The following is a 24,314-nucleotide window of genomic DNA, read 5'->3' on the forward strand; positions in this document are numbered from 1 at the left end:
ACACACACACAGAGGATCCCAATACCATGTGGATCAAATGTAGTGATTTGGTACAAATTAAAAAAATTGCACCATAAACTAAATTCAATTCACCTATATTGCATTAGGGGTGCATTATTTGCCCAGGATCTCAACATCATTAACATATGTATGTATGTATTTATTCACAGTGTCTGCATGGCTCTCCGTCACTCGAGGGAAGTGAGCACCTGTCTAACTTGTAAAGTGAACCAACTGTCAGAAAAATCTACGATGGCAGTGTTCCGGCAGCAGGGGGCGCTGTCGCGTATGAAACGCTGCCGGGCGCTGAGCTCCCCTTTAAGCAGCCGCAGACGGGAAACCTCTCACGAACAAATGGCGTCCCTCCTGTGCGGAGCAGCTGATTTCTCCACCGAGCACGGCGGAGAGGTAAACACACCGCCCCCGGACTCCTTTGCCATGAGATAAGACTCTCGCTTTATTGCGCCGGATTCGCGGAGCAGTGACGGCTGGACGCTGCGCACTCCTCAGTCTCACCGACATCAGACCGCTGTTGTTCCGGGGAGGGGGGGTGCAAAACAAAACCACCCGACGCGGAGAGTGTCAGCCGCAGCGTGCGCATTAATCTGCGCTGTGTTTGTCGCCGATGGTCGTTGTGCGTTAGCGTGTCGCCGGGGCCCGGATCTCACGCGCTGGAGGCGACAAGTAGCGGGTCAAATGTTTCCACCCCGACGTTAGAGGGACGCATAGCGGACATGGGCATCACCCCTTCAGAGATCTCCTCCTCCTTCTCCTTCTCCTCCTCCTCCTCTTCATCCTCCGCCTGACTACTTGGCCGCCTCTTCGCTAATCCACTTCAGGAGATCATCTTGAACAACCTTTTTCCTGGAGTGACACCAGCAGGACGGCGTTTTTCCCAGGAAGCCAGGTACGCGGCTTTTGCGCTTCTGTTCGGAGCTCGCGTCTCCTCGGTCTGAGCCACAGCAATCTGTCACAGTGAGCCTGAACACTGTTGTCGCATTTAATGTTTCGCCATTTCCTCGTATCCACAGCGACAAATGTGCCGCATCTCGACCCTCAGACCCGCACACTGTTTGCGGTAGCTGACGTGTATAACATGTGGCCTATTTAGAGTAAACGGGGAGTCGATAGACGATAACATAGCACTGGCTGCAGGTAGCTGCTTCAAACAGGACACCAGGAAGGGCTTCAGTGTGTGTGCATGCATGCATGTGCGTGTGTGTGTGTGTGCGTGCGTGTGTGTGCCGACACTTGAGGAAAGTTGCTGTCGCCGTTGCCCACCACAGCTTTACATCGCACTGGTGTCACATCGGGCAACTGCAGAGCGTTGCTTCTGAACTCTACGAAGAGCATGCCCAGAGTGGAGGCCTCCAACAGGAAAGGTCACACAGTGACTTCTTCTTTCCATTTGAAGGAGCAGGTCCTGCCTCAGGGTTCAGTCCCCTTAGAGGCCGAGCGGAGGAATCGGGCTACTGGACAAACTGTGTGTGTGTGTGTGTGTGTGTGTGTGTGCACATGCCGTTCATTTCTAATGTCTCTCCCGCACCTCGTGTTCTCGTCTCTCTCTTTATCTTCCTCTCCCGTTTTCTATTTTTCTCTCAAATATCATCATCATCATCCTGTGAAGTCTATCGGTCAGAGGTCAACTATGTGGAGTTAAACTGGTTCACTTAGAAATTGTGTATTCAAGTGCTGGTTGTGAACCAGTGTGAGTGACATGCAGGCGATGTTGTGTTGCACTTGTTCCACTTGGGGGAATACCTGCATGGAGCCACTACGTTGCCGCTGCCGATTGGTTGAAAACAAGAGACGTCTTGTACAGAGCGGCAACGCATTCCTGTGACCGGCAGCAGGCTCCCTGTGGGAAAGTGGACATGAGTGAGAGGGAATGAAGTTATGGTGGCCAGAACTCTTGTGTGCCGTTCCAGTCCAGAGGGAGCACGGGTCCGAAATACACAGGCATGAGACATGGGAACGCATACGTTATCGGGCGTGGATGTATGGAGTGCACTTCATATAGACAGGGAGGGGTCGGGATAGTTTTTTGGTGCGCTGTCAAAGCCTCACGAAGCACAAGCTCAGAAAACACTTCATGTTTAGATAACAAGCCGTCCATGGGGCTGCCTGACCTTGACATATGACCACATCACTGCTTCCTTAAGGCCCTCTGGTAAACATAACAGTGTGATTCCAGGCAAGTTTGAAACTGGATTTGTTTTGCATTGACTCAGCTTTGGGCCTTTTGCACAATCCTCAGATTGTTGTTCTGCAAATCCCCCGTCGACGGGTTTTTATGGGTGAAAATGACACAGCAGGGTTGTAACCGCAATATTTCTGCTTAATGCTGTCCTCACATTCTGGTGCTTGAAGGATGTCCTGTAGGATGTCATTTTGCATTCTGTTGCAATCGCACACGTGTGTGTCTCTAGGGAATACACAAGGAAGTGCTTTGGTTTTCCAGACCTGAAGAGGCCATCTGCCTGCTTTTACATCACACGGCAGCATCTAATGCGAAGGAGATTAGTCGGCCTGAGAGTTGATCTAGAAATGTGACACCCGGTTGTTTAAATACCTTTTAAACAGTGATTACAACTCAAAGTAGTGTCGGGTCCTCGTGGCCTGTTATTTGAGTGGCTTCACCGAGGAGGGTCTGTGGGGGCAGGACATGATGGAGTTTTAAAATCTATCGTTTCTAAAGACACTATGTTGCCTCAAATATGCAGGACGCTACTGCAGCGTACACTTGTTGACTTGCTCTCGAACATCTATTCATCTGTCAGACATTTTGGCGTAATCTGACACCGGAGCTCTGCCTTTGTGCAGTCCGGTTGCCAAGGATTATGCAACAACATCGAAAATGCCATTTCAGCAGGGCTTTTGGGAGTGTTCAAGGGTGGTGCTGGGTTTTCCCGTATTGTGTGTGTGTAGGGGGTGGGGGTGTGTGGTGAAGAGGAAGGAAGGAAGAGTATGAACCAGACAGTCAGCAATGCAATGATGTTGGTTGTAAATAGCTGCTGAAAATGATATTCATTGCTCAGACGGCACTGTGGCTCAGTGCGTTATGGCTTGTATCCAGCCAGTTCGAATGAGATGGAGATTGGCTACGATGGCATTATGGGATGCCCTCGTGTGTCGTGCTCCTTCCAGACGGCCGCTTGGCATTTAGAAGAGCTTCGTAAAGGCTCCGTTTTTCGGACAGGTAGGGTTAGTAAAGTGAAACACTGCTTTGTTATGTAATGCGTGCGCCACCGATTCAGCTGACACACTCCAAGATTTCAGGAATGCGTAAATGGCAGCAAGCCCTCTGGGTTGGGAGAGAAACGCACAAACGAGCTACGAGAGTCATCATTTTAGATGAGAAAAGGAATGAACTTCATCTGAACATCCAGGTTTTGCCTTTTTCTTCTCTTCATTCATTAGAAAAAAAACTGTTTCCACTGACTGTATGTGTCATATTGTCTAGTCTGGCTTTACCACCAGGATTATGTGGTACTATCCATCCTTCCGCCCTGACTTCCTAATGAGGGCCACAGCCAACAGAGTAGAAACAGATGCCATTGTGACTCTGGATAAATTTTTATTTGGTGGCAGATTTGACTGGCTTCTGCAGAAAAGTGCCTGAAAATAGATAATGCAACACCAGTCTGGATATTTCCGCTGCAGCTATAATGGAGTTTTAGAAAATCTTTTTCCACTTCTAATTTTGGCATCCGTCCCACACATTCACCCCTGCCAGGGCTTCTTTGTAAAGTTTCTTAATTGGAAAAAAGTCCGGAAGGAACTTTTCATTGAAGGAGTAGTTTTCCCACACACAGTAGCCTCAATATTCTATACGACAATAACAAAAGATGCTTAGAGTTCAATAGCGGGGTTCAACTCGACTGGGAAAGAAACAACTCTCTGTTCTTACCATGTCTGTCTCCATCATGATGCTCCCCACCGAAAAGAAACAGAATGTTCAGACTCGAACTCTGCTCAATGTCATTCTCTGAAAATCTCAAACTGAAGTAGAAGTAGAAGAAGATGAGTCACGAGGTAGGCCGGGATCTGGGGGGTGGGGGCAGTTGTGAGCCAGAAGCTGGTGAAACCAGGAATACCACGGGGAAAGAACCAATGAACGGCACAATGAGTATGAAAATCGAGCATTTCAGGACACTGAAGACAGATCTGATAACATTCCGGCTTAGTACGCCTAAACCTCGAGCTAGATAATGTTTTCCTTTTGTGAGGGCCTGACTAATGCTTGGAACACAGTAACTCTCTCAGCATTGGATACATTTCTGAGCCTTATATCAAGACCTGTCCACTTAAACCCCCCAAAAAGTTTTAAAGTTAGAGTCCTTGATATTGCGGTCCTTGTTGATTTGGCAACACCAGGGGTTACCGTGGTAACAGCAAGTGGGGTTTAACACAAGATCAAACACTCAGCTCTACCTCCACTGTGACTAGAGATCCTACACCCGAAGAAGAGAACATGTGATGGCCAGGGCGCGACAGTGCAGGTAAAGGATGTCTGGTTGCCATTGGCAACCAATTCTTGGCATATGCTTGCTATCCATAGCAACCACTTTTTAACATGTAGAAAATAGGGACAGTGAAGAGCAATACTGGCACCGAAAGTAAATGCATTTTTTATATTTGTTACATTAGTGATATTTGATCATTGTTGTTAGTCGGAACCCAAACCAGACATCGGCACATGTGGTAACGTGTGTTTACTCACGTGCGCACCGACATCTGTTCCTGACTGCGTGGTGAAAAGTGTGACTAACGTGTCAACGGCACAAATGAATGTGCATCTTGATTAACTCACGAACCCCATGAATGTCAAGAAGAAACAAAGAGGAGATTTGTTAAGTCTTGGTCTTCAAAGAGTCCCGGCCTCTTAGAGCTGGGCAGAACATTATTATGCAAATCATGAACAACATACACATGTTCATTATTAACTAGGCATATAATGAATAATATCTTAATTACTCAAAATATGAGCTTACAAAGAATGTTGATCGTTATCAATCCAAAAGCTGAAGCTGGTTGCCAGCCCGGCAACCACTTTTAACGTTAGTGTCGAGCCCTAAAGTCTAAATATGTGCTATAAAGGCTTAAAGCAACCAGCAAAATGTTTGCATTATAATTTCATTCAGCGAAAAAGATGATTTAGATGCTCATGGCACTGCCTTTTTAAATGTGTCACCGTGGCCTTTCTTCCCTCTTTTGACATTTGTAATCACAGAGAGAGAGAGATCTCTGTTTTAGGAGTGTTCCCTCCTCACTTTTAGTGCGTTTCCATCCTTTGTGCATCTACATCAAACCCAACAACAGGACGCCAGCGCATTTCCTAAGATAGTTTTTTGCTTCCTCCATTCCCCCGCAGTGGGACTCGAGACCCTGGGTTCGCTTTACGAGGCGGCCGCTCACCAAACGGCAAAGATGCGGCCGAAAGGCAGAAAGACAAGTGAGAGCCAGAATGTGAAGTTGTGGCGAAATATATCAGATGTGAGAGAGCCCTCTGTGGAGGACGACGATATGAAAGAAGATGGCGAATTCCGAGTCTGCTCGAGATACTGAGATGACCAGCAAAACGTGCACATTCTCGAGTCCGTCCGCATTTGTTTTGTCTGCTTTGCCCCGACTCAGCGATTACAGACATTGCGTGTGAATAGTTCACTGCTTGTAAGGGTGTCTTCGTACCCTGCGGTTAAGGCTCAGAGTGCCTCTCATCCTGAGACCATGGAAGCCCTGTTGTCCAGCGGTGTGACGGCGGTCCTCACCGTGCAGCAGTCACACTCGTTAGTTTGGTTCCAGTTGTGCGTGTTGTCATTTCAGTGAACTGGTGATGTAGTCTCGCCTCGTTTAAGTGTCGCAACCTGTTCTATGCAATCACTTTGAATAATAATTCAATAATAGTAATAATTCAGACTTCTAGAGCTTTTCTAGTTCCACGAAGACGCTTTTTCAGGAGACAAGAAACAAACGGAACAAAACAAAAAGAAAGCAGACCAAACTAACAAACGGGACATATGGTAACAATAAGAAAAGAAAGCAAACTAGAGAAGCTGTGAGTCGTATCGGGGGCAAGGGGTTAGCAGGTGAAAGCGAGTTGGAAGAGGTGTGTTTTGAGGGCTTGCTTAAATAATGGTAGGGTGGGAGCCTGGCGGATATGGATGAAAGTGAAGTAAGAATGGCTCGTGTTGTTCTGGACGTCGTGTTCTGCAGTCAGTTGTGTAAACCGCCTGCAGAACACGATCAGTTCTCGGAGCCTGCGTCCGAGCGGAACAGCAGCTGGTCCTGTGCGGTAACATCATGGATTTGTCATTTGCATATGATAAAGCCGATGAGGCGGCTCGAACATTAAGTGAAGCGATCCGAATGTTCCACCTCATGTCATGTTATTTAGATGTTAATCCTGTTTTGATAGGAATGTTCTAAGTGTTAGTCATGAAGTGACGAGGCATGGTTGGTGGTGGTGGGATTGGAGATTGCGTTGCAGTTCAAATTAAGCAAATTTCCTATTTATCATCTGTTTTTTGTGACTCTCTAATAATAGGTTTTCTATGGGCTGCCACTTTTATTTGGCGAGCAGCCAAATGCCTCTTCTTTTTCTTTCATAAACGCTGCCATCGGTGTGCTGAAGTGTCCACGGCTTACGTCACTTTACTGTGAACACAGCCCATATTTGTTGGTTTTCAGCCCTAGGTGGGTGTTACCAGGTGTTTTTAAAATTGAGATTTCCTTGGAGAAAATAACTTTCCATTTAAATCTATTCAGCCCAAATTAATAAATAAAGTGGGTTTGTTCTTTTTTCACATGTTATTTTGGATGGAAATTCACAATTCATTCTAATGAGCGTTACTTCAAAAGAAGAAACTGTTTAAAAACATAACCTGGCAGGAGAATTACTTTGAAATAATAAAGATTAAGCCAACAACATTAACCAATACAATTGAGTGAATATCAAAACAGTAAGGTGTGCCAGTTTATTTTAGTTTGATACTGTTTTGGATGGAAGTTCAAAGGGAATTCTGGATGTGTGTGTCTTTTGATCAGAAACTCAATATAAATTCCCATAATAACACACACACACATGCATATGAGAGCAGTTGAGGACGACATGTACATAGCCAGCTGAGCTGAGCAGTTTGATGGCTGGCCTGGGTGTAAATGTAAACTATTATTAATCCAGGAAGGGGAGCATTTCAAGATGAATGATTTGAGAGTTTAACCCGATTTTTCTGTGAACTGGATCTAGTTTGCATGTAAACACCACGAGTGAAGCTGGAGAGCAATGAGTGACAACAGATTTCCTGCAAAGTCGACCCTTTGCTCAGGCTCTCTGCATCTGTCAATAGAAATCGGCTCAAAGTGGCACGCCTGTCGTCTTTACTCAGCTTCTGATGCACCAACGTGAGCCGAAACGGCTTTTGGGGAGGGGAGGGTTGGCCATGTATGACTCTCTCCAGCAAGGACGTCCTATCGGTCTTATCTTGTTTCGCACGTTCTTTGTTCTACTCGGACTCGACTGCATATTGTCTCCCTTGTTCAGTACACGGCCCCGAACAATAGGACGTTGTGGGGAAGGAAGCCTCTTGCCTCACTCTCTTGCTCTGCGTATGTTGCCCACCGAGAGGTCATGAAGTCGGCCGTCTTTCTTGTGTAATCACAGCAGCAGTGTGTGTGCGATCTGCCGTCTCCTCCAGGTACGGAGAAGCTATCTGGGTTCCCTCATTCAAGGGGGAAAAGCACACGACAACAACAAAAAACCTTTGAAATCTTAATCCTTAAAAGTGCACGTAGGCGGCTTCCAGGGGTGTGGGAGATTTTACTTTCTTCATCCCAATTTCACAGGATTATTTTCGTTTACTGTCTCTTTCTTTTCCTTTATCTCAACATTTCACTCTTGTAACACTTTCATCACTTTCCTTCCCCAGCTTCCTTCCTCTTTTTATTTATTTAGTTCATCCTGTCGCTCCTTTTTTTTTGTTCTGCTTTATTTCTGTCTTTTTGTCTTGGGGCATCTTTACTGTTGTGGCTTGTGAGACTTCTGGGCAACGTGTTTTAGCATCGTCTGCCTCTGGACACAGTTGCAGACATGATGACGATTAATCCAGAGTTACTGGTATTTCACATTTTCTGGAACTTGTATGTACCGTACTCCAGAAAGAATAAACTGGTCCTTGAGGCCACACTATGCTTTTTTGTCCGAGTGTTAACGGGGTTACGCTGGTATTATCATCAATAACCATGTTACCTTTTCTAATTCTCTCGTTGATAGAGAGCTGTAGCAACAGTTGTGAGAAAGATGAAACCACGTGCGCTGGATCCGAAGAACATGCATTCAGCATGCCTGAGTCATTTCGCTGTTCTCCAGCCTGCTTGGTGTTGTCCTCGTAATCAACAAGCCCAACTTTATGTAAAGGCAAACCAGCTGCAGAGCAATTGCAGCCCCTGCAGTAACTGTACACTCTGCTTAGAGAGGAGATATTCAGCTTGCATTGCAGCAGAAAAATGGCAAGAGACCAAGTAGGCATGAGGCAGGTTTTTCTCGTCCTCCAAACCCAGGCATGACCACTGTCGGCGTCTGTCTGGCTCACTCTGCAAATCGGACGTTGACTTGCTTGACGCCAGGAAACAAACACAGACACACAAACGTACACACACACCAGGGTTTTTCCTGCATAGAGAACATTTGGGCGCGCGCCTACGCCGTTTTCCAGAGCGCCTAAGGCAAAAAAAGTCCGCGATGGAAAAAAACAAACAAAAAAACTGTGTTTATCACGTGCATGTCAGCGAATATGTTCTCAATAGTATGTTTCAAGTCGGCTACAGCCGAACCCTCGTTCTGTTTTGATCAATAGTAATCGAGTTAATAAGCGTGTCTTCTTGTCTGGTCAATACGCAACTGTGAGGTGCGCGAATGGACAGAGCGGCCAGCTGCTGATCACTCAACAGCCCGACGTGCACGAATACACCTGGACTATATAGGGATGCACCGATCTGATCAACGCCGATCCATATCGGCCAATATTCCCATTATCGGTTTTTTTCGGCGCTCTCAAAACGGCGTATCAACCTTGGCCGATCAGATGACGTAACATCTGCGAGAAAAACTATCAGACGTTTCAATCGCCGCGCACCGCAACGGAGACGATGCGCCTGGCGAGGGCCGCAGAGTGAGAGGTCCACGAGGGGATCCTCACCAGTGGCGTCCCTAGGCTAAAAAACCCGGGGCTAAAGCCCCGGATGTTTTTTAATTAGCCCCGAATGTTAATAAAAATAAAAAGATTTGGCACACAAGTGGTTAACACTTCCAGGTCGCAAGTGACGTCATTCACCCAAAACAGCGGAGTCAGACTGGCAGCAGGCGCACGTAACAGCAAGCTGCTGTCTGAGAGTGTTTCTATGTCTACAAATTTCGCTGCTTCACTCTTCTGGGCTAAGCCCCGCGCCGCTGCTCCCCATACGTATGCCGTGATGCGCCGCGCCGACGCATCACAACACACACACAAAAACTCTAAAAACCCCCTCCCCCTAAACATAAAACATGTTTACTGTACCAAGGAAGAGTTTATAAAAATAAGTCAGACTTTTGTATGTTAAAAAAAGTCCTGTATATAGATCTCCCCAAGAGTTCCAGGAAATGAATAATGCAGATGTGTTCCATACATATCTGAAATCCCTACATAGCAATCAAACAATTTTAATGTATCAATTTGGAAAAGTCCTAAAAGTTTAAAGAAATCTGTAATTTCTTTAATGTTTGAGGTGCTTTATATATGTATTTCCTCATAGTCCTAGGCAATAATGCTACACAATAAATAGAATGCTTCAATCAACACCGTGATCGGTATTATCGGATCGGCAGATACTGATTTCAGTGATCGGCACCAAAAAACCTGATCGGTGCATCTCTAATTGTCAATCTATTAGCCTATCTATTTTAGCAAAATGATTTCCTCAAGCATTGCTTCCATAATTTATGGGTAAAAAAAAAATACATAGATGTCTGCTAATTACGGTGAAACGATAACACAGACCGTGCGCGCATAGCGCGCAACCTTTTTTTTGGGGGAAGACCCATTTTGACCCAGGAAAAACCCTGCACACACACGTAGCTTCTCCACGCCACTAACCAAGCCAACATACATCTAGTTCATTGTGTAATTCCTCCGGGCATGGAGAAACTAGGTCTATCACCACTCAAAGCTATCCTCTTAGCGCCCCCTCGCTGTCACGGACGGACGGAGACCATCCCTAACTCTTGCCCCCCCCATGAAGGCATATTACCTTTCACATTCAGCAATTGAGCCGTCTAAAAATAAAGTCCTGATGCGAGTGCTCCGGGTTCTACATTTGGGTTTGTGGCTGGAGTACTCGGGTCATAGCTTTGAATCGTATTGTCTGATCTCCATCACCCTATGGCCCATAAAAACCGTATGACCCATATTCGGCCTGAAACATGCTGGAAATAGATGCTGGCACAATTTATTAATATTATTTTTCCATTAGATACGATCTTGTTGTATATTGTAGTTTCATGTCTCACATTTATTATATGTTGATAGTGCACCAATGTTACATTTCAGAAGGACACCCGATTGTGTGTTGGTATATGTAGTAAAAGGCAGTGGCGGGCGTGCATTTTCTACAGAGGCCAGGGGTCAGGAACCTTTTTGACTGGGAGAGCCATAAAAGCCAAATATTTCTAAATATATTCCATTGAGAGCCATATAGTATTTTTAATGTATAATAAATTAAATGTCTTGCTTTTAATGCGACTTCTGGTGCTGCATGATGCTACGGGGGGGGGGGGGGGGAAGTGTTCACGCGACACCTAGAGACAGAATGACATGCTGCTGTGGAGACGATCAATAACAGACGTTTAGTTTCATAAAAGAACAAAGACGTCTTTAAGAAAGGGACCTTAAATTACTTCTGCTGTAATCTGGCGCGATAGAGAAAATTACAGAGTGGCGGGCGGAGATTTTTTTTTTTTTTAACTCTAACTCAAAAGAGTATGCTGTCACCGGAAGAGCCATAGGTTCCCGACCCCTGACCTAGGCCTTCAATGCCGTCTTACTACAGCTGAACAACCTAATGTAAGATATTAGTTCACCAGTGTTCCGGTGCGGGGCTTTTATTGTGAAGGAGCAGAACGTAAAACCCTCAGTTACACTAATTCAGAGAATCGTATCGTACATGTATATTTATATCGATGTGTGTATGTATATGTGTATATCAGAGAATAAAAGTGAGAAGGTGTAGTATTTAAACTAACAATGAGAATTCCAAAGCATACCATATACAGGACTGTCTCAGAAAATTAGAATATTGTGATAAAGTTCTTTATTTTCTGTAATGCAATTAAAAAAACAAATGTCATGCATTCTGGATTCATTACAAATCAACTGAAATATTGCAAGCCTTTTATTCTTTTAATATTGCTGATTATGGCTTACAGCTTAAGAAAACTCTAAAATCCTATCTCATAAAATTTTAATATTTCCTCAGACCAAGTTAAAAAAAAGATTTATAACAGCTGAGTGTTTGTCAAGGCTCAGGAAACCCTTGCAGGTGTTTCGAGTTAATTAGACAATTCAAGTGATTTGTTTAATACCCTACTAGTATACTTTTTCATGATATTCTAATATTTAGAGATAGGATATTTGAGTTTTCTTAAGCTGTAAACCATAATCAGCAATAAATCAGAATAAAAGGCTTGCAATATTTCAGTTGATTTGTAATGAATCCAGAATGCATGACATTTTTGTTTTTTTAATTGCATTACAGAAAATAAAGAACTTCATCACAATATTCTAATTTTCTGAGACAGTCCTGTATATACCGTGTAAATTCACATTTGAATATAATACATTTGCATTACTTTTCCAAAAATGTTGGGATTTTATTTTTCCAGGCCTGGAAATAGCCATTTAAAAATTCCATGACTTTTCCATGTTTTCTATGACCGTACGAACCCTGTTTTGAACCCTGTTCATTTACAGATGAGAAGCGTACACAAGCGCCATATATATATTAATGTTATGTTCACTCGCTTTGGCGGTGCTATATTTTGATAGTTATTAAGTGTGTAGTAGTTAAAGAAAAGACGGTTAATTAAGGCTAGCGCCGTTTAGCTAGCGGATGCTAATCGCGTGCTAGTGGTTTTAGCATCAGTAACCTGGCCTGAGAATTCCATTCCATTGTCTCTGACGTATGTCTGTGTTCTGTGACGTTGCTAGTGACGTCACGGAGCGCCGAACCAGAGTCTATAACTAGAAGTGATTTCCAGCAGGCTGCAACAGCCCTTCTGTTTGCAGAAGGGCTGTTAAGTACGAAACGGCTGACACAGTGCGCTAGCAGTACCACTAGCTGTAGCAGTCATGCAGGAGTGAGGACTGAGGAGAAGCTCTTCGGAGCATGACGGAGAGACGTCTCCCGGTGTCAGGGTGGGTTTCCTCCGAGCACTTCGGTTTCCCCCACCAAGTGACAGGCGCACACATTGTGGCCGCCTGTCACTCCCTCTCTGGGAGAAAACGCATTCTCTACGTTTGAAATGAGATGAAAAAGAATTTATACTTTACTTCTTTTTAAATATATATTATCACTGACATATTGTGGCAACGAGTAGCTGTCACTCCCTCACTGGTAAAAAAAACCCACTATGTATATATATATATATATGTGTGTGTGGACGAACTAAACAAGACATTTGACGACGAGTTTTATTATTTTATGACATTTGAGGCAAAACAAATGAACGGTAAAAATAATTGAGACATCAATCGACAGTGAAAATAACTGATTAGTTGCAGCCCAAATATTTTGGGTCAAAACTATAAGAGTGCAGAAATAGAAAAGGTGGTCATATCCACATTTATATGGATATATATATATATTAGGGCTGTCAATCGATTAAAAAAATTTAACTAATTAATCGCACATTTTGAAATTCATTAATCGCGATTAAAAGTTTTTTTTTCTTCTAAAGACTAAATCTTCTAAATGAACGAGTAATCCCTTCAGACAGCGTGTATTTTAGACACTTGTTTAATTGTATTTTTTTAAAGACAAAACTTCACACAGAGCTGTGTTTTCAAAGAGGCTCCTACCTATAAAGTGCCAGCGAGGTATTTAATATCGTGGATGATAAATTGTTTCTTCAGTGAAACATCCAGATTAGTAAAACAAGGATATTTGAGACCCCATTGGTCCTGTCATCTATAACCTTGAACAACAGCAGAACCAGTGGCCTTGGTAAACTGACAAATATGTCACGTTAACCCTCTGGAGGCTGGGCTCATTTTCTCGATTTTACAAAAACATGTAAATTCACCTTTTAAAGGCTTTTGCATATGATACATACCAGTGTTTCCCCCACCATTCTATCAGGGTGAGGCCCCGCCCCCCTGTAATTTTCTCTATCGCGCCAGATTACAGCAGAAGTAATGTACGGTTCTTTCCTTCAAGACGTCTTTGTTCTTTTATTAAACTAAACGTCTGTTGTTGATCGTCTCTACAGCCGCATGTCATTCTGTCTCGACGTGTCGTTCACTCTTCTCTCTCCGTCTCGCGGCCGCAGAGCTCCATGCCGGCGTGTCAGCGCGCGCATCGGGGCGGAGCAACAAAGAAAAAGTCACCTGCACCTTCCGCCCCGCGTCACCGACACGTCGCCCTCTGCTTCTCTGTGAATATCAAGGAGCAGACGGGAGGAAGGAGGCGGACTGCCGCGGCTTGACACTCAGAGGAGTGCAACAACTTCAACGACACCGGAAGTAAACAAAGTTGCGTTAATTGCGTTAAAATATTTTAGTGCGTTAATCGCGGCCAAATTAATCGCATAGATTAACGCGTTAACGCTGACAGCCCTAATATATATATACATGGATATATCCGTATGATACATGTACATGACATGAATTACCTTTCACTGAAAGGTAATTCATGTCATTATTTATTTTGACTAGATTATGTTTGTAACTGGACTTGTTGTTTTTACATTTGCATGGCTGTTCAAGAGCAATCATGTATGAATAATACAGAAGATGTTGATACATCGCTGTGTATTTGGCTGCAGGTGATGTGCTTGTCATTTTATTGTAAGGCTTTAACACGGTATATGCGTGAGGAGAGCTGTTTCCACATATACAGCTTTCTCTCTCGTTAACTATTAATCTGTTGACACCGTACCCTGTGTCGGGTTGATGGCGGCCATCAAAAGGTTTTCCGTTGCTTATTATTTGTCTTTTTGTGAGATTGAGCGTAAGCGGGGACCACTCTAGGCCCAATGCAGTGCTCACTGCTAGATGCGAAGGATTTAAGTAGAATAGTGTTGTGTACAAGTTGTTGCCTAATGTAGATGCAATTGTGTATTTAGCAACCATGCTTTCGTGTCGTCCCCAGGAAGTGAACACGGCAGCTTGTCATGCAACAGAAACACTTTGCAATGTGTATACTGGGAGTACAAAATAGTACCACCAATAAAAGGAACACTTTTATTGTGCAATACAGCACTCTAATGTATTTCTTCAAAATGTACCCTCAAGCATAACAAAAGGTGAATATCTAAAGTGTTACAAGGACAGCACATCTACTTTATAAAGGCATTTTTAGACCAGCCTTGTTCTTAAGTGACCTGCATTTATTAGCTTTCATCCTTTAACTTTAAATTCATATCATCCAAAAAACAAACCGTGCAAATTCTTATGCTGAATCTCAAAGTGGGTTCAGCCATTTGAAGACAGTGATTTAAATGATCTAAATCTAATCATTGTTTTTAATTTATTTGGGGTGAGCTGGACATATTTTGTGGGGATTTGTTGATCAAATGGCAGACAATCAATTGTCTTGTTCTCCATTTCTGATGGGCGGATGGGAGGATTTGCTTCGGTCCATCTTGTGCTTCGGAGCTGCTCTGCCTGTTTGCTCCGTTGCCCAGTGAGAGCTTCACAGCCAGGTGACAAGAAGTAAGCGCAGGCAGTAAAGGCGAGCCAGGGGATTCTGGAAATGGATGAAAAAGTGCCACGTTGCTGCTCTCTCTCTCTCTCTCTTTTCTTTCTTTCTCTCTCGCTCGCTCGCTTTCTCCTTTTTCCTTCAGCAGTGGACCCAGAGGGGATGTGGTATAAGTGCAACTTGAAGACCCTTCTAATTGGCCATGGAGAGCATGGCCGGGCTGTTGAGGGAGGAATGGGAGGAAGCGACTGGGAAGGGAAAAGCAGGATCACTAAGTGCCTGTTACAGAGCCTGAGCTCACTCGGATTCAATATACGTCGATTTTGAGGTGAATGAATTCACACGCTTTGTGAATTTCTCGCATGTATTCTTGTTGAATGAAATGAAGTTGCATCTGCAATTCCAGTGAGACCGTAGCAAATGCTTGTAGCGGTGTGCCGGACAGAAATGTTGACGAGAGTAAATTTAAGAATAGATTAGGCTACACTTATAAGGCCGGTCGGAATAAAATAGGTTTGAGTCAGCTGGTATATCATGCTTCTTATTCTACATATAATGCTGCTGCAGCAAATAAGAACACAATTCAACATCTACTGCATTGGCTAGACCCCCGACTTAAGATAGCATCCTCGCGGTCTCAGTCCTTTTTCCTGCGGCAGCCCTGCCTTCTTCTCCAGCTGGTCTTCAGTTTCCATCCGTCATTGAACTCTCCGACTTGTCTGATGCGTTGACGGCACATTCTTGTGAATCAGCTGAAGGACGTTGTTGTTAAAAGAATGATCATTTGTGTCTGTGTTTCCGAGAGAATGAGTGAGGAAAAAAAAAAACAGGTGTGCTGCTCCCACTCCCAGATCTGCTAACAGTTGTTCGCAGCTTTCTTTCACGTGAGCCATAGGTGAGGTGTATAAATAGTCTTACGCAATGCACTGTGAAATTATATAATTACACACAGAAAAAGCTGTCGGACCAAGAAAAATAATGGAGGCCTGAAAGATTGTTGGCCCCTTTTTTTATTGTCCTCTTTCTCGCATTGCTTTCACTGATCTCTGTAGGAGCCGTGGCAATGTCGAGTGCACACACTTGTGCATTGAGAGCACTTAGTGGAGTTTAGTTCCTCTTGAATGAAGCCTGCGTGGCTCTGCAGCGTGAGGTTTATCATGTAATCTCTCGTCATTGTTTTCTTTGTGTGCTCGGTAGCAGCGTTTGCGTGAATGCAGAGCGGCGTCAGGGGTGGAAACTGATGGCAACAGCAACACACTGGTTGCGAGTGTATTTCCTCGTTGATGCATATTTATCTGTTAATCATTTTTCAATTAAGTGTCTGAAAATCTGGAATGGGTATTTTTAAGATGTTATTGACGTGACGGCTTCAGATCGCTTGTGTTGTGCACCAACAGTCCAACATGCATCAGAGCATTCCCACGGAAAAAGCTGATCAACAGTTTATTGACTTATGACGCAAAGAATAATTCAGTACTTAAAAGACATTTCCGATAATTAACAAAAAACGACGTTAAAGGGGCTGCGATAATAAATCGGGCCTCGAGTGTTGCTGGCTTCTACAAACATGATCAAGAAATGAACTTACACTACAGTATTGTGTTGACAATTAGCATTGGAAGCAGCATGTTATCCATTAATTGAATCAGACCTACTATGAAGATGAGGATTTATGGAAGCCAGTCCTTTCCACAATGTTAGGTGTGTGTCTCTATGTGTGTGTATGTCTCTCTCTTTTAGTTATAGAGTCATTACCGCATAAGTGCTGCTGTAGCGGGGGAAGCTGCGAGTGGAGCCCCTTCAGACTGGCGTGTGGTGACCACTGCTCCGAATGGATGTTTGACTGACTCCCGCTTTATTGATCTTATGACCGGACCTCTTCAGATGTATAGTATTCGGGAGGGCTATATTTGAAATGAGCACACACAGTGCATGAGAGGCCTGCATGCACTGGACCAATGTTTGCGTTTGTGTTTGTTGGTGATAATGGACCATCTCGTTAATAATGCAGCAGCCCTATGGCACTGCACCACCTTTTGTCCTGAAAACTTATTTTCCATTTGTTCTCTCTCCCTCTTCTTCCCTTTCTTCTCCTCAGGCCATCCTTACAAAACCATTTCATTTGTCCTCATTGACCCCTGACATTTTTCCTGAAAGTCCTGCGCAGTACAGTGCATATTCATGTTTACCAGTCCGCTTCTTTTGCCACACGGCTGATGGAGTCCAGCAGCGTAGACATGGAAGCAGTTAAAGAAACACTCCTTTCAGTCCTCGTGGTACGACTGTACACCATAGAGGTGTTTAGAAGGTTTCCCAGGCCTTCGTGTTTGGTAGTGGGCCCGGGTCTCCCTCTTTGTCTGGGAAGTTGGTCTGTGTTGGCAAAATAATATTGTTACATTACATCATGTTGACGTTTTAACGGCTGTTGCTCCTGCGACCTGTACTTTGAACCATTCACTCATGCTTCATGTCACTACTTAACTCAGAATTGACTTAAAGCTGCCACTCAACTACTTTAAATATGACTTATTTCCAATTTGGATTCAATTACTCCAAGCCGTCTTCCGTCAACGTATTATTTAGGACCACCAAAGCACCCTCTTCCCCACACACTCCCCAGAGGGTCACGGTTCTTAAGTTCTTGGCTCCCTCCTGATAACAAATTGCCTTTTAAGCTTTTGTATACAAGCTCAACAACTCCATACTAGAGCTTCCTCACCATCCAGGGCTTCCTGGTCGGCGTAATGGATGGTGGATACATGGATGAATGTCAGGTGATCTGAGTGAGTCAGGCATGTTTAGCATCTCATCTTTTTGTTCTCGCGTCACAACTTCTCCTCCGTCCACCTGCTCAGTGCGATGACGGGAAGCAAAGGACGAGGAAGTATTGAGGGAATCTTATTTCATCAAATGTGATGTGTTTTCCTCGTGACATTATTTGAATGACTCACTTACTCAGAGAACAGCTGCAAAGGCTGGATCACCTGACATGGGCTTGTTGCTGCTCTGTTCCATCTTGTTGTTGTCCCTCTGCGTCATGGGCAGCAGTGGCGGGAGGCACAATGTTTTCTGGCATCAGTCCATCAGTACTTATGTACTTCTAGGAATACTTGAGGGAATTTCTTCAAACTTGGAACAAATGTCCACTTAGACTCAGGATGAACTTTTGGAATTTTGTGGTCAAAGGTCACTGACCTCTCAAACCCGCATTTGGCTATAACTCAAGAATTCATATTCTAGTTAATTTTATAAAAATGTCTAACATGATAAAATGTTGACGTTGTGACATTTTGGAACGTACAACTGCTTCTTGGCTGGTTGGTAGATGCACAGTCATTCTAGTTGTTCACGCAATGTAGTGACAATATTATTAAGTCACTTAAATCTGCTCCATCTGACGAGCAGTTTCCTTGCTTTTTATTGTCTTTTTCATATTTGCATCTACAGATATTTATGTATTCCCTCTTGTAAATTCATTCCTAAATAATTATAATGATGTTAAAGTAGTTCAGTGATCTTTTTTAGAAAATCTAAATATTTGTTGTTTATTCTGCCCAATACGATTGTATAGTTTGGCTACTCCACTGTGACTCATAGGAACAGCACTTGCAAACAATCAAAAAGTATTTATTGCTGAAATGAAAACAAACTAGACGCAAGTCGGCTAAAGATTGCCTGAATGAAATGACATGCATGTGGTGCAATCAATGACTTTATTAACCTCCTTGGCTGTGTCTTGAAAAAGGAGTGAATGAAAGATTCCATCTTACCTCTGAAAGCTTCACTTAACCCTTGTGTTGCCTTCGGGTCATTTTGACCCGATTCAATGTTTAATGTCGGTGTTCTTTCGGGAGTCAACAAACAAACATAAAGTACCTCACACTTAAACTTGGAAAACAATATTAATTCTAATAATTTTCTGGAGATTTTAATAGCTGGGGTCATATTGACCTCAAGGGTAAAATATGTTAGTAAATATAAAGGTAACAGGAGGGTTAAACATTGAATCGGGTCATATTGACCCGAAGGCAACACAAGGGTTAATACGCGTCCAATATATTTGTCTAAATTATTAATAAGGAATCGGATATTCTTACTCCTCCGTTTCTTCTGTCTCTGCTGTAGTTTGACCAAACTGCAGCAAAGTGAAGATCGCTCACAATAATATTTATTAACAATCGTACATTTTTCAACAAGTGTCCCTAATGGTAGACATAGGATGTAGTCCTGCATCATCACTGAAGTCTCCATTGGGAGTCTTCCTCTTCCCTCCCTCCTTGAGCAGCAGTAGGAAAAGTGATTTACTTACTTACTGATGGCACACCCACATTCTCTTTCTTTCGATATGAAATAAGATAAATAACATGTTCTTCTTGACACATCACCTTGTAATAAAGGCTGCACAGCAATCGCATTGATTCCTGGATTTGATTTATTACTACAGCATATTGTTCTCCACCTCATTTTTTAAATATTTGTATTTGTGTGTGGATTGCCTACACCTCGCATCCCAGTGAAGGTGATCTAAGGAGGAGGCTGTTTTTTTCCTCCTAAAAGATGAAATGTGTTGTGAAGGGATATCACATCTCTGCTATACCAGAACACACCGTCTCTCTTTTCTCTCTCGACTCGAGTCCGTGGAGCAATAATGTGAAGTCTCCTCACCTTCCCCTTCTTATTTGTCTGTGGATAGCAGACCGTACCATGACCAGTGGAAGCAAGCTGATCTCTCCCCGTCTACTCCTCAGCCACGCTTCCCCCCCCCCCACACACACACACACACTCCCATCTCCGAAATTCTCCCTTGGCCGGTTGCTAAGCAGCGTGGGGAGAGCTTGACTGTGTTGACGTTGTGTGCTTGGTACCACTTCCTGTAAACAGCCGAGTGGGTGCTCTTCGCTCTCAGCTGCAGAGGGAGGGAGAGAAGGAGAGGGAGAGTGAGACAAGACGGCCTTAAAATAACTCTCACCGACGATCACAAAAGAGAAGCGATGACGCACGGTGAAGAAGAAAAAAAAAAGAAGAGTGTTATTTCAGCCACGTGAAAATGTCACAAGTTGGCTGATCGCTAACCAACTTTGAGGATCTTTTTTAACCGTTTGGATTCTTTGTCATCAGCGGGATTACGAGATTCCCACGATCCGCTTTGTTCACTTAATTTCCGGATGCCTTTTGGCTTTATTAACCGTACCTCCTCGCCCTCTCTGTTTCAGCTCTGAGGCGGTGAAGATGACCACGGCGCGGTACCGTCCCACCTGGGAGCTGGCCGTGGACCCCCTGGTCTCATGTAAGCTGTGCCTTGTGGAATTCCCACTGGAGCAGATGACCACCATCACACAGTGCCAATGTGTCTTCTGTACACTGGTGAGCGAGACACGCTACACAGTACTGCATACTCGGCAGAATGATGACTTACGAGGAAATGAATTGTCACAAAAGTCAAGGTTGAACAATATCAGATATGTTTTATTAAGCAATACTCTTGTGTGAAATGTGTTATGATTCATTAGATATGCTTCAAAGAGTAGAAGTGGCAAACATGTGATCTGCAGTGCAAGTATTGTCAGAAGTAAATGTTTGTAGTGAGAGAAACACTGGGTTTTATTTGTATTAAAACCAATCATGAACTCTGGATCTATAACAAACCTCAGATCCCCTCGTGTGTAACACTGATGCTGTGTGAAAAGGCCGGGGCAGAGCATTAGCAACAACCATTGACTATCATATCTGAACCAATCTAGTCCATAGATGAGGGAACATTGTCCAAGTATGAGCACTAAAAATAGAAGCCACTTCCTCGAACACAGTCTGGGCGGTGGCAGTCATTTCCAAAGTTAAGTTGGTACAGTTTATTCCACCGAGGTCAATAATAGAAACACAAAGAATGCCTTTACCCCACATGAGCTACTTTCTTTGTGTCACCATATTTGATACCAATATTTCTAAATTGATTCAGATGATAAAAACAAAATCCACAGTGTAACAAAATGCATAAATGTGGAATATAAGCTAATGAAAGCCTAGTGCAAGACTATTAGACTAGATTGTTCAGCTTTGTAAAGGATTAGTTTGAGCTAATAGTTTTTTGCTTAAAATGCTACATTTACTTCAAAGAACTAACAACAATACGGGCTCTCTGACGCCAGCAGAACAACCTGTAAACGTCAAGTTTGATCACCTTTTATAAAGTTAAACATGTTCGCAAACAATTTAGTATTTACATTACAGGAGACCAACAGCAACATAAGCATTTATATGGAGTTGTTTCTTGTCAGCAAATGCATTTTTCCAATATTCACTCCGGTGAAAGGTTTGTTTTGGTCTCGTCGGCACGGACTCCTCAGCCTCAGGGAAATATCTTGCTCTTTAGCTCTTGAGTGCTCCATTTTCTTTACCAGCTAGCTAGCTTTTTCTGAGGTGACAGACTCTTAGGTCGGTCTCTGTTTACCAACTTTCTTTAGTGTGGGTGTTTTATTGTTTGTATTTAATCAATCTGACTGGATGTTGAACCTGTTCAGTGCTTTATTTGTCTTTCCGTTTGTTTTTCCTCAGTGCCTGAAGCAGTACGTGGAACTCCTGATCAAAGAAGGCCTTGAAACTGCAATTAGCTGTCCAGACTCTGCCTGTCCCAAAAGAGGACACTTGCAGGAAAATGAGGTATTGATAAAAAGTCAAACACTATGATTTTGACTTTGATCGTCATCAGTTTAAATTGCCCTTTAGGTGGTGACTGGTTGCTAATATCAAAACTATTCAAAAGCAATTGCAACTTCTAATTGTCACACGGCAGTGTGCAGAAGTTTGCGTGAAACGTCTGTCCATGGAGCTTTTTGTCTGTCCATTCAAATGGAGCATGTGCAGAACTGGCAGTGCAAGTGCTTGGAATGAGCGAAACAGCAGGGAGGTTCTCTCCACAGGTACATTGTGTCCATGTCTCCTGTTACGCTGCGATTTTCGCTGCCACAAATAACGTACAAGTTGATACCATTTAGTTTAAAATACACACCCCCTCAAAGCTCGAGATGACCACGGCGCTTCACCTGCCCGTGTGTTTATTTCACTATAATGAGCAGCCAAGGTCAATCTCAGGGCAAAGCGTTGATGGACTCTCTTATCTCGGAGGCCCGTAGGCACAGCATGGTCCAGCACACCACAGCCTTCTGCTTCTAATCAATCAGTGTCACTGGCCCTTCATGGAACCCCAGCTACTGCTGCCACTCAGGCAAAGACAGCCATGTCTGCTCTGACAGCAATGCCCTGACCGATACTTGACTGCACTCTGACAACGCCTGGATGATCATTTCATTGCCCAATACATGTTTGCATTTAACCTTCCGCTTGCACCTTGAAGACGTTCAGGACACTGTATTCTCTTCTTTTTTCTTTTTTCTTTTTTGTTGGTAAGCAAGTGGTAAATTCAGACATTGTTGCAATTTGAATAGGACATTGTTCTGGAAATGAAATTCACATACTGAATGTATTATTGCCGCTGTCTATAAATATGCACAATGAGCTGCTTATTTCCCTCCCACGTCTCCTCTCCCCGTAGATTGAGTGCATGGTGGCCACGGAGATGATGCAGAGATACAAGAAGCTTCAGTTTGAAAGGGGTGAGTCAATGGAAAGGCAGCTGCGGCACGTCGGTGTTGGGTCCAGCGTCCCTCAGTGGGTTCTGTGTTGCTCACGTGGGCTCTCCAAGGATACTTTGTGAAAGGAATTTCTAATTGGATTGGTTCGGCTTTAGACTCGCAAACTGTCTGACTGACTGGTCTCTTTGCATAGCAAGATATTTGAGTTAAATCCCTTCATCTCTGCTTCAGTGTGCAGCTATGTCAGCAATGTCTGCAGTTAACACTGTTTGTAGAATATAGGTTAACCAACTGGTAAAATGCTGGGATGTCATTGCTGGAAAGATAACGTGTCCGTGTGAGAGTCGACGTGCTGGTAAGTAATATTAGAGTTCCATGCTACCAGAGAAAGCAGCAACCAGGCTGTCCTCTCTCACTTTGGTGGTAGTTGCTCTGCGGGTTCTCTGCCTACACACATTGGACACAGAACATGCAGATCTCACTATACATCTCAAATAAATGCATGAACACAAATACATTAAAAAACAGACAGGGGGTCCTGTAAATTCATACAAATCCTTAGAAGTAGCTGTTGAGGCTGCCTGCCTGGATGAAGGCAGTCAGCCGTCTCCTCAATGTCCAAGTCCAGTCAGGCAGAACAGTTGCTGTAGCCATTGTATATTGCTCAGGCCGGGCCAAGAGTGCATGTGGAATGTGTGCTTCGAGTCCTTGACAGAGATGTAAGGGGACGTTAGTAGAGGATACGAGGGCAAGGAACTTAAAACAAAACTGGCAAAACAATAAAACACAGTTTCACACATTTAAAAGAGTTTGGAAAAGTTGAGCATCAGCTACCACCGCAACAATAGAGATGTGCTGCTTTAAACACAAAAAGGAAATCATCGGAAATGTCCTTTTTACTATTTTCTACTAAAAAGAAAAAAATAGTCTCCCAATAAAAACAATTTATTCGTGTTCAACAAAATATTGTTGTTCTATTAGAGGTGCTGCTGGACCCATGCCGGACGTGGTGCCCTTCCTCGACTTGCCAGGCCGTGTGCCAACTAAAGGAAGCAGATTCTCCTGCGCTACCCCAGCTGGTCCAGTGTGCCGTTTGTGCCCTCGAGTTCTGCGCCGCATGCAAGACCAACTGGCACCCCGGACAGGCCTGCCAGGAGAACAACCTGCCCATTACCTCCTACCTGCCGGGAGAAAACAGGTACAGCCGGTGACCCATTTATGATCACAGCAATTTGCTGCCCAATTTCTCTCTCATCTATTTTATGACAGATCAGATATTAGAATGGATGTGACTTACCTCTGTATTCTGACCTCCACATATCTTATATTATGATGAATCGGCAGTCAAAATGTATCTGCAACTATTTCAAAAATGTACTAATTTTTAATCAATCAAAGGTTTTCTTTTTTATGAACTAAATACTGCATCTTTTGTTTTTTGTTAAGATATGACTGTCAACTTCCACTTTTGTTTCTGACATCTTAGGGACCATAATTGAAAACATATTTGACAGATTAACCGCTAAAGAAAATAAAGTTAGTTGCAGCCCTATAGTTTTAGCTACTGGATTTAAAATATACAGAAGAATAACCCCTAAAAAACAAAAATGCTAGGTTGATAAGAATTAATTTGCATAGGTGAGTATAAGCCTATATTGGACGAACATATTTTTACATAAACAAAAAACAAGTCATCGAGGCATTTAAAGTGTCATTCACCAGCAATATCCATTCCATTTATAATTTGTCTCAATGTTTGTCTTCAACCTTTAAAAC

At 43.5% G+C, this 24,314-nt stretch overlaps 1 protein-coding gene across 1 annotated transcript in view; it reads left to right on the forward strand.

Annotated features, from left to right (window-relative positions):
* The first annotated feature begins 182 nt into the window (after positions 1 to 182).
* Positions 183 to 24,314, forward strand: part of rnf144aa (ring finger protein 144aa) — a 31,436-nt gene continuing 7,304 nt past the window's right edge. The window contains exons 1-5 of the mRNA XM_056426619.1: positions 183 to 907; positions 20,163 to 20,313; positions 21,502 to 21,606; positions 22,499 to 22,559; positions 23,520 to 23,736. Of these exons, the coding sequence (XP_056282594.1) occupies positions 20,179 to 20,313; positions 21,502 to 21,606; positions 22,499 to 22,559; positions 23,520 to 23,736 (518 nt within the window). The 5' untranslated portion in view covers positions 183 to 907; positions 20,163 to 20,178. The remainder of the gene's footprint in view (positions 908 to 20,162; positions 20,314 to 21,501; positions 21,607 to 22,498; positions 22,560 to 23,519; positions 23,737 to 24,314) is intronic.

This window comes from Pseudoliparis swirei, chromosome 11, assembly GCF_029220125.1.
Source record: "Pseudoliparis swirei isolate HS2019 ecotype Mariana Trench chromosome 11, NWPU_hadal_v1, whole genome shotgun sequence".
Taxonomy (NCBI): domain Eukaryota; kingdom Metazoa; phylum Chordata; class Actinopteri; order Perciformes; family Liparidae; genus Pseudoliparis; species Pseudoliparis swirei.